The 10,186-nt window shown below is 40.3% G+C and overlaps 1 protein-coding gene across 2 annotated transcripts; it reads left to right on the top strand.

Moving 5' to 3' along the window:
• The first annotated feature begins 253 nt into the window (after window positions 1-253).
• g6fl (g6f-like) lies at window positions 254-10,107 on the top strand. 2 transcript variants are annotated; one of them, XM_029504059.1, is made up of 10 exons: window positions 254-380; window positions 1,120-1,452; window positions 1,656-1,922; window positions 2,234-2,269; window positions 2,616-2,948; window positions 7,834-7,953; window positions 8,151-8,224; window positions 8,451-8,477; window positions 8,827-8,873; window positions 9,173-10,107. In XM_029504059.1, coding segments are annotated over exons 1-10 (1,311 nt in total). In that variant the 5' UTR covers window positions 254-307; the 3' UTR covers window positions 9,174-10,107. The 2 variants fall into 2 exon arrangements, with proteins under 2 accessions (XP_029359919.1, XP_029359920.1); XM_029504060.1 differs by lacking the exons at window positions 7,834-7,953; window positions 8,151-8,224; window positions 8,451-8,477; window positions 8,827-8,873; window positions 9,173-10,107 and adding an exon at window positions 4,720-4,964.
• The last annotated feature ends 79 nt before the right edge of the window (window positions 10,108-10,186 follow it).

Below are 10,186 nucleotides of genomic sequence, written 5' to 3'. Positions count from 1 at the left end.
CGTTGTTGGTCAGCATTATAATGTGAGGCTAATGGTAATGGCAGTATACGCAGTTTATCAGCTTCATTCAGACACACATGACAACAAAACAGGCAGTCTTTTCCTGTTGATTATCCCACTGTTGCTTGTGCTACATCCTGTTGGGCTGGAAGATGTGCAGCAAAGTTGTTAACATATCAGTCAGGGACACCTTCAATATCATAGGAAAGCAAACAATACTTGGTGTTCTGGAGAGGGCTGGAAAGGTCACAGTGTTGGAGAGACAGCTGGTGCAGTGACAGTATTTTGCCATTGATATAAACTTGTGATGGAGTCTGGTTTTCTCGCATTCATTCTTTTTCATTTTTTTGCGGGACATTCCTCTCAGTTTGGCTTCACAGGTATGAAATGTTTTCTGTATTTTTTTAAACATATTTCTACTGCCCGTGAGAGAGAAAAGGGGAGCAAATTTCACAACTGTGGATCATTTTAAGACTGCAAACCAATGATTAATCATGCATGAATAGGGAACCTCTATATGAAGATAAGTTTAGTTATGTTAAATAAATGAATGGAGAGGGTTGCTTTTTTCTTCTGTCTATTGCTGTAATTGCTCCTCTTGTCTGTACTGGCTGCCAAGTCATCCATTTCACGAAGTGACTTCAATGTAAGATAAAATCCACAGTAGCCCACTTCTGTGTGAAACAGCCTTTCACAAGTGTCCAGGTTAGATAAAACCGAAGCTACATCCTCTTTTTGCACACATTTCCCTTTTTCTGATACAAACTATTAGGTGGAAGCCAGCGAGGAAATGCTGCACACTATGGAAACAGACTCAAAATGTTAAAGCAACATATTCAATCCAGAAAACATGTTTTGCATATTTATAGGACTGAGGATTTGCCTCAAATCATTTACATTGAAACGCCTTTAGAATAGATCTGGACAATTAGAATGACCAAAAAGTCTTTAAAGAAACACATGGGGATGGGAGTATTGTTTTCAGACAGATTTGAAGACATAAAGTGAGCTGTAAGCCATAAGATAGATGAAAAAGAGTAATCTATAGAGTTTAAGGTATCTTCAACCCTGAATAGTTCACTATTCACTGTTGTTAAAATTTTGTCTTTTCTCCATCAGAATGGGACGATGTTGTGGTGACCAAGAAGGACATGCCCACTACCTTGGTCTGTACTGACACAACAATGAAGGGTCCTGTAGCCATTGAGTGGAGTACAAAGTCACCTGATGCGCGTGACTGGAAAATGGTTTACACAGCTGATGAAAATATGATGTTCTCTGGTGGTTCCTCGAAGACATTCATGCAACTGGAAGACTCAAACTTTTATAACACTGGGATTTTCTCTTTGTCTTTCCATCCCAAAATCACAGACAGTGGTCTGTACTTATGCACGGTAAAGCAACAAGAGGGGAAACGGATGGAAAGGATCATCCTTTTAGCCATCCTTGCAGGTAGAGAATCAAAAGATTATATGTGCGATTTTTATTAATTATACCATATCTTTGAAATCAGTTAATCTTTTAAATCTTTTTGCTCCTCCTGATCTTATTTATTGGATGTGAGAATTTGCTGCCTCTCTCCATGTTATATCTTGGTATTAAAAGATTTAAATATTTTCCACCACTGATTTCCTGCGTTCCTCCCCCCTCTCCAGTCTCTGTCATCCCGACTCCACCCATTCCTCAATATAGCATCCTGCAACTGATTGCCAGTGTCAACCCTAGCATTGGCGTGAGCAAAATCATCTGGGTGACACCTGCAGGCACTCATATGAAGAGTGAGAAGATACTAAAGACCGGCACAGTGGCTAAACTTCCGATGATCCAGATCACTGACAGTGGGGCCTATGTCTGTATAGTTCACCCTGGAGGCAACAGCACCAGGAAATTTTTCGCCTTCAACGTGAATGTGTCTGTTTCTGGTGAGAGCAACTGGAAGAAGACAAATATAGACGAACAATGAAAAAGAATACGTAGGTTGCTGCATTTGTTAATGATATGAATGGGCATCAGTGCCAGAAATTCAAGCATCAGGATTATTTATTTAAGTGTCCTGTGGCTACAGGGCTTCAAAGTATTTACTTTGATAAACCATTTTCAAGATTCAAAGGCCTACTGTATGTCTGCAATAAAATTCAAGCAGTCCTTCTGTGAATATTACAGTTCCAACACTTATGTATTATTCATTATTTGCATTTTGCTTTTTTTTTTCTTGTTTCTTTTCTCCCTGCAGCTGGAAAAGTGGTTTCATTCAACGATACAAAACACGGTGAGTGACTTTGTAACACAAGTAGCCTCAAAGTCCTGCGTCAGCAGCTTGCTAATCAGGCAGAGCAGTATGCAAGACCAAGTGAAGAAGTGACTCTCAGCATATGAGGGCCTAATCCCTATTGTTGTAGGAATTTTCCCATTTCCCCACTTCATCATTATTCTGTTTACACGCTTTCCTCACTTCATTTTACATTCACCCTCTTTTTATTCAGAATTCTTCCTGTCACTTGTCTTTCCCAATTCTATCTTTATAATATTGTATAGCACGCTATCTTATACATTTATGTTCTGTCTCATCTATTCTATATTTCAGTTTGTCTTCCCTCTTCCCCTCTTGGCTGCAGGTCCGATGATCTCCACAGCCATACAAGCTCAGACTCCCATCTCCCTGACCTGTCCTAATGTCCAGGGAGACTATGTGAATCTGTTTTGGAAAAAAGCAGAGAACAGCAAACAGGCTATGAAACTGATATACCAGTATGATCGCTGGAGGGATAAAATCTTGGTGGGTGGCAATACCAAAAGTCTCCAACTAGCTGGCCCACCCTACAATGCAAAGGCTGGGAGTTTCTCCTTTCTAATTACACCTAAGGTCAACGAGGGCGGGCTCTACATCTGTGATGTCTTTCTCAATAACGGCACCTTCAGCCAGAGGACCACGCTCAGTGTGATGAAAGGTAAACACCATTCTAGGAGGAGGAGACAGAAAGGATGTTGGAGGTTGATAGAAGGGAAAAACAAGACATGAAGATGGATTTATGAGACAAGTGCAGTCAGTTTTATCATGACCTTGTGCGTTGGCATCATATAAAATATGGATGTGGATCCTGGATTGTAAACTATCTGAAAGGGGGTAAATAAACAGATGGACGACAAATTTGAAGAAAAAAAAATATTTGCAGGATGTTGGTCCATCTGGAGTGCTCCATATTTTTTTTACATATATTAATACAACATAAACATTTCACCTAGTTAGATGTTTTGATTAGAAATCATGAAATACTCTATAGACCTGTGTTTGGTTGGACAGAAATCCTATTTTTTCCTATAATTTGAAATTTGTCTGCAGTATATTTGTAGTAATACTTTGATGTTTAGGAAAATATGTTTACTCCAAAAGTGATTAGCGTAACTAAAAGATTGGAAGCTAGGTTAGTGCTTTCCCCTGTAGCACCGTGGAGTTCTCTTTAATCTGTGCACAAACACACACCTTGTGGTTATAGGGAGAGTTGTTTTTGAACTTTGCTCCTATGTGCATCAACCTTGCTGCTTTTTTTTTTTTTTTTTTTTGCCAAAGAAAAGTAACCGCACATAATTTCACTTAAAACCACAATTTAAAATGTTTACTTATGATTATGACTTTGCAGAAAGTAAAAAAAAGACATTGTTCCTTTAAACTATGTGGTACAAAGGATGGGGAGACTTCAGTGTAACCAGAGGACCCATCTCTCCACAAACATTTGTACAATTGTGTTGTTGCTGATGTGTCCTTAAGCAAAATGCTGAATTCTAACCAGCTACCAGGACATTGTTCTCACAATTCGTCCATCTAGACATATACAAGCTAAAGTACAATTCCCCACAGGCAGTGGTGCAATGTCACATTACTAAATTAATACATTTACAAAAAATTCTCATGAAAAGGAACAATTTCCCAATTCATAAAAAAAAGCACTTGTTGATTTTTATGAGTGAGCCTTGGGGAGGTTTCATCTTTCACATTCACACATAACACATTCGCACACACACACACACGCATGCACACACGATGCCTTGTCATGGCGGCCTTGGATGGCTTTGCTAATCACAGTCCCACTGGCATCCATCACAGCTGCCCAGACATAACCAGACAATCCGTCACTGTCATTGTCACCCTGCTTCATACGTCTGCATCCCACCCACACACACACACACACAAGTCATGTGATGCACATATTTTTACCCCACCTCATTATAAGTATCATTATGTATGATTATACCTGCTGCCCTCCTACCAAGGCTGTAGGTGGCCCACACTGATCACACTAATCAAGGCTGAAATGTGTGCGTTTTTATGAGCGTGCGTCTATGAGTCTGTGGAGCTTGATTACACCCAGATGGATTCTCATTCCACTTTGATGAGACACTAAGCATCAGTCACAGTCAACCAATGCATTAGCAGCAAATCACTTTAATGAATATATATTATTTTGACCCCTCTTTGAATTGTTCTTTGTTTTTCATAGCACTTTCCCTTTACCCCATTACTCTCCATCTGTCCTTGGCCTTTTCTATATTCACACACTACCCTTTAACTCACTTTCTCATCCTGTCTTATTCATTCCTCTACCCGTTGTCTTTTTCCTACAATCATCCTTCTTTCATTTCCTCACCTTTAACATTTTCCCTCCCTTACGATCTCATTCTCCTCTCCCCTCCCTATACTCACATCATGCATCACATCCACAGTCAAGATCAGGAAATCAACCACAAAGCTGGATTTGGACTGTCACTACTCTGAGACGACACAGGTCCTGGATGCCAAATGGGAACGCCATAATATGAGTGGCCAGTTGCCAATGTCAGCCCCATATCCTGGATTCATCAGCATCAGTGTGCCTTTACCCGTCACCTCTGACACAGCTGGGAACTAACCCTAACCCTAACCCTAACCCTAACCCTAACCTGCACCCTGAGCTTGAACAATGGTCAGACCATCAGGACAACTATACCTGTCACAATGAATCCTAAAGGTGAGAGTGATGGCATGGTATCTCAAAACCTTGCTTGTTTCCTCATTTTCTTCATCAACAGTATATTATATCACTAACCTCCTGTTGTCTCAGTACAGATAATGAAAAATGAATGTGGATAATGCTCAGATATGTGTTCTTTGAAGCATTCTATGCTCCATTCATGCCAACTGCAAGTCAACTTATCCACCAGAAAGCTCATGTTTTACAGAGAAATAAACTCCTGCCAGATACCAAATGGGATTTTTCCTTATAGTAATTAGACAGGTCATAGGGCCAAAACTTCTGTGTAACAAAAAGGTTACTATGAGCAAATCATATCAGGCAGAATAACTCAGTCCATTTATATGCTGATTTTTCATAAAAATCCACCACATTCCTAATACTCTGCTTGGCCTCTTCAAACAAACGTTATTGTTTTTCTCATCACATTCACCCAGCTCATATGTGAGAATAAGTATACGGGACCTTAGGACATTTTTCCCCTCAAAAGCTAAATTATTCAGGCTTATTGGACTGGTGGGTGTGGGGAAGCACAGGAGGATGTGACAGTTGAATGGATCCCTTAGCAGAGATTAGTCCGCTCCCTGAACCCCAATATATCACTTAGGATGGGGACTCAGAGCTCATCATGATGCACACTGATGTATGCTTATGGCTGTAAGTAAGACTGATGAGAGGAGAGGAAAAAAGCATGATAAAGACAGACAGATAGGGAAAGGGGCAGCAAGAGTCTGTCATTTTGGAAAAGTCTGAATTACAAAACCTAAAGTTGACAAGGAGTGATAAGCGTTGCATTTCTATACCATCATGGTAAATTCTGACTGAGCAGAGTGACGGGTTAAATAATGTGAGATTGATTGGCGACCTACATTTACACTGTAGAAAAAGGTGTGCAAACATTGTGATAGTGCCAGATAGTCAAAAAACTGTTGGGTTAGTAATGAAGAGTTTGACTACAAGGATTTGCAGTCTAAATTTTATAAATAGTTGTTCTTGGTGGGAAAGAGGTATCCAGAGACAGAGGGATTTAAAACACGGTAGCCCTAATACAGAACTGAGGATGCAAAATGTGCTGTAAGCCAATTCTCAAAATATAGTTCCTGCAATAGAAGTTAAAATAACACTGCATGATAGAAAGCCTTTCGTGTGTGGCACAATTCAGAGAAAGCAAAATTGAAGAGTGTGCTCTGCAGCATACAAATACTTCAAATGGCAAGAATGTTCTGCAAGTGTTCGCTATACTGAGTCGGCCCATCACTTGCAAAGAATTTTAGCAGTTCTTTGTTCTGCTTCTTATCCGCCCTCTTCCACAATCACACTCATACAAATCATCCCCTACCTCATTTAAGATGAAATAGATGAGGTGGAGAGGAAGTGCTAAAACGCTGATGGAAAAGGTGAGGTAGAGGAAGATGAGAGAAAGGTGAAGAAAGAAAGAACGAGCGATAGATAGATGAACTATAGTGGTGCGAAACAGGGGGCATTTATGCCTTCCTCCTCTGCACTCAATTACCATAATTCATGCATTAAAGCTGGCATGGAGAACATTGCAGGTCAATCTCGGGGTCAGCACTTACTGCAATATTACATCAGCAACCTCAACACATACTCACCGATCAATTATACCTCATTTAAGCACTTATGATCGATAAATTTGAAGCTGTGACACTAGACCTAAGGTGAAGTCCAAGGGCCAGAGCTTTCACAAGGAAAAGTTTGAAGAATTTGGTCAGACGTTTGAATGGCCTTTTGTCCATCAAATGACCTCAAATACCAGAGGAAGACACTGCCCAAATTCTTCAGAAATTATGCCAACTGCATACAAGGTCTGCTTTGAAAGTTCTGTACTTTTTGCGGTTTGTTGGGCTTCTCTTTTGTAATCCAAAGCTTTCTGTCAGATGTAATAGCATTGTGCTTCACAAGCAGTGAGCAGGCAGTGACGCAACACTTGATCAAGTACACTAAATTACAGCAGTCTCTGAGGAAACATGCGCCTCCTCCCTGTTTCCCATCCTGCCCTGTGGCTCTGCTCTGAGACTGATGTCATCGTCATTATGCAAACAACCCTGATGACTCTAATCATAAATGTGTGCTCTTTCCACAAAATTTGACTACAGTGAGCTAATGGTCTGCTTACATAATGTTTGTGATGATTGTGCCTGTGCTGTCTCTTGCCCTGCTGTAAGGAAGCTTTTGCTGAAACACTGCTATTTAAATTTTTAGTTAGTCTCCAAGGAGGCTTAACTTATGCCAAAGGGGTATGCGAGGAAATGTTTCTCCAAATTTTAAGTACGTCGTTTACAATTTTATATAATGGGATAAAGAATTGTCAGAATATGCAAAAATTTAAATCAAACTGCTCTTTATGGCATTATCATTTGTTGTGGCTTTGTGTAATGGTCCTTGGTGTGATTTCTGTGATAGTGTTGCTTTTCTTCATCATGCACATTTAAAACTGACAGCATTTACTGTCCACGCTGAGGTTCTGTCAGATCGATGTCTACTGAGCCATCACACAACCTATCCACTCTGTCTGACAAAGCCTGCATTTCATTGTCTTCCTCCAACCTGCAACTGACAGCACCATGATGCAAAATGTGTGAAACATGTTGATGCAATATGTCTAAGAATATAAGCTAAGGTAGAGCATGTAAAGAAAGGCCTGACCCTCTTGCCAAGGACAAAAGTGCAAGCAGAAGAACAAACAGCAATAACTTCTGGGAACAATCCTCATGTCATCCGAGTGCACACACCTACACTCCTGTGAGTTTTCACTTTAGTACTGTTCATGGAAACATTTATGTTTTTTTTCTTTCTCCTTTTATAGAGATTCCCAATGTCACCCCCTCTCCGCTCCCTTCTCTCTCTGCTTTATTACTCCTGGTGCCCCTGTTTGCTGCAGCTGTTGGTGTGTTGCTATGGAGACAGAAATACATTTCTGATCGCGGTGAGTCTTCCAGCGCTTTCTTTTTTTGGCAGCTTTCCATGCTCCGTCCATCTTCAACCCCTGTCGGCTGCCACAGAGTGATGTGGGCCGTGACATCCTCTGGGGTTGTTGTAATGAATCCAACCCTGTCTCCTCTCTCCCTCTTCAGTTCAGTGTGTGAGAGACTCCATTAGTAACTATCTCTATGTACTCTGTAGGCATTGAACAGTCTCTGTCTGTCCACTCGGGTGAAGCGGAGAACATCTATGAGAATCCTGAAGATATCAGACAGGTGATGAATATCTAAATATCCAACTCCAGTATTTCGCATTCTTTGTTTTCCCTTTTTGTTTCTCTTCCCCCCACCTCACCTGCTCTGTCTTAACTGCAATTTACACTTTTTAATTTTTGCTTTTCTTTCCCTGTAACTGTTTTTCCTCTGATTTCCAATGTCAGCCTTTCTCTGTCACTCGTTGCTCATTAAACCTGTTTTCTTTGCTCCCTTCCCTTCCCAACAGACTCCTCCCCAGGGTTCAGTCTACATGGTGAGTTATTGTGCAGCCCTCTGCACACACAAACACAACAACAAGCACTAACTCATACATACACAGGTGTGGTACATGTGTGTGTACCAATGCATACAAATGCTATTCTCGTGCATTCCCCCTAATCTGTCAACAGATATGCTTTTCTCCACATTTGCATTCTGTCAGCTCTCCCTCAGATAAACCCTTCCCTATCAACTGTCACCCTTACATTAGTGGTATTAACAAATCAATCTCATTACACAATTGAAGAACATAAATCTTGCCTCAGTAGTCCTGTCTCTCTCCTTAGCCTCCTCTTCACTCACACCCTGTCTGCCTCTCTTACCCCTTATCATATTTTTGCCAGGATTTGAAACCAAGAGAAGAGGATGATGTCTATAAGGAACTGGAGTGGTAGGCAAAGAGCCTTGCATCATCTATATATCTGCTGAACTGTGTGTGTGTGTGTGTGTGTGTGTGTGTTTATTTACGTTGTCACTCATCTGCCCTGTGCATTCTTCTCACACTCACCAATCACGCAGGCCTGAACATCACTCTGACACCGTGGCATAATATCACGCCATGTGCTGACAGCACTCCTTTGCCCATGTGTTCTTGTTGTGTGGGCTGGCTGTGTTTGTGTTTAAGGAAGAATAAAAGAGACTGGAGGATGGGAAATTTTTATGTGAGTTTGTCTTTGTGCTCTGTTTCAGATGCGAGCAATGTCAGAGCTGATCACCGACCCACATTTGATCGTCATACAGCTGTCACATCTGCTCAGTTCCCATCTGCAGCAGAGGAGCTTTATAAATAAAAGTTACAACCAAATGTCAGAGTTCGTACTTAAAGAAAAACCTCAGTGCTTCAGGGAAATGCTACTCAACTGTTAATTAAATGTTCTTAATGTTTAATGTTTATTTGTCTTCTAAGCTATTGCTCTTCATAAATTCCTTGATACTGATTTGGTTGGTCTTTTTGAGGCTCCACGTGGAGAAGAAAAAGACTTTTTCATAAAGCTCTAAAACTTGTTCCAAATGTGCACAATTGTAGATACTATATAGCCTCATGCATCAGTTTAATTGACACTTTGTTTTATTTTGTTACGCATGTGGTAAAGTAAAAATTTACATACTGTTTGATTTCTGTCATTGATGTGGTGGAAGAAGTGTTTCTTCCAGCAGCAGCCATCAAAGTACAAGTGGTAAAAATACACTCTGCAAAACCTTCAGTATTATTAAAACTTGCATATTCAAATATCAAAAATTAAGGTCTACTATAGGCTAGTAGTGAGTTCCAGGGACCAATACAGTCCTGGAGAGTGTTCTGGGATTCACCAGCAAAACAACTGAGTTCCACAATAATTTAATGGATAAGTAGGACACTTTTGGGTTATACACCCACATAATAAAGTATCCAAAAGCAAAAAATATATAAATGGCTGTCCCAAGGGTGTGAAAAATATATATAAAAATATTTAGATTTGTGTCATTTAGTGACCCTTGATGTGAATAGATTGAAGCATTGCGCAAAAGAAATATCTTATTTCATGGCATTTATACTTCAACAGCAGGTGAAATGGGGTGAAAAAAAGATTTATTTACCTTGAAAAAGCTTAGTTAATTTCTTCTCATTAAAGGCTGATGTTGCAATTGTTTCTGTCTGCAAGATCTCTTATCACATTTCTGAGCTCTCTTCACGTTTGAGAATTTTGGTTCATTCAGGCTTCC

The sequence above is a fragment of the Echeneis naucrates genome, chromosome 6 (genome assembly GCF_900963305.1).
Source record: "Echeneis naucrates chromosome 6, fEcheNa1.1, whole genome shotgun sequence".
Lineage (NCBI taxonomy): Eukaryota > Metazoa > Chordata > Actinopteri > Carangiformes > Echeneidae > Echeneis > Echeneis naucrates.
This window is presented reverse-complemented; position numbering and strand designations above follow the sequence as displayed.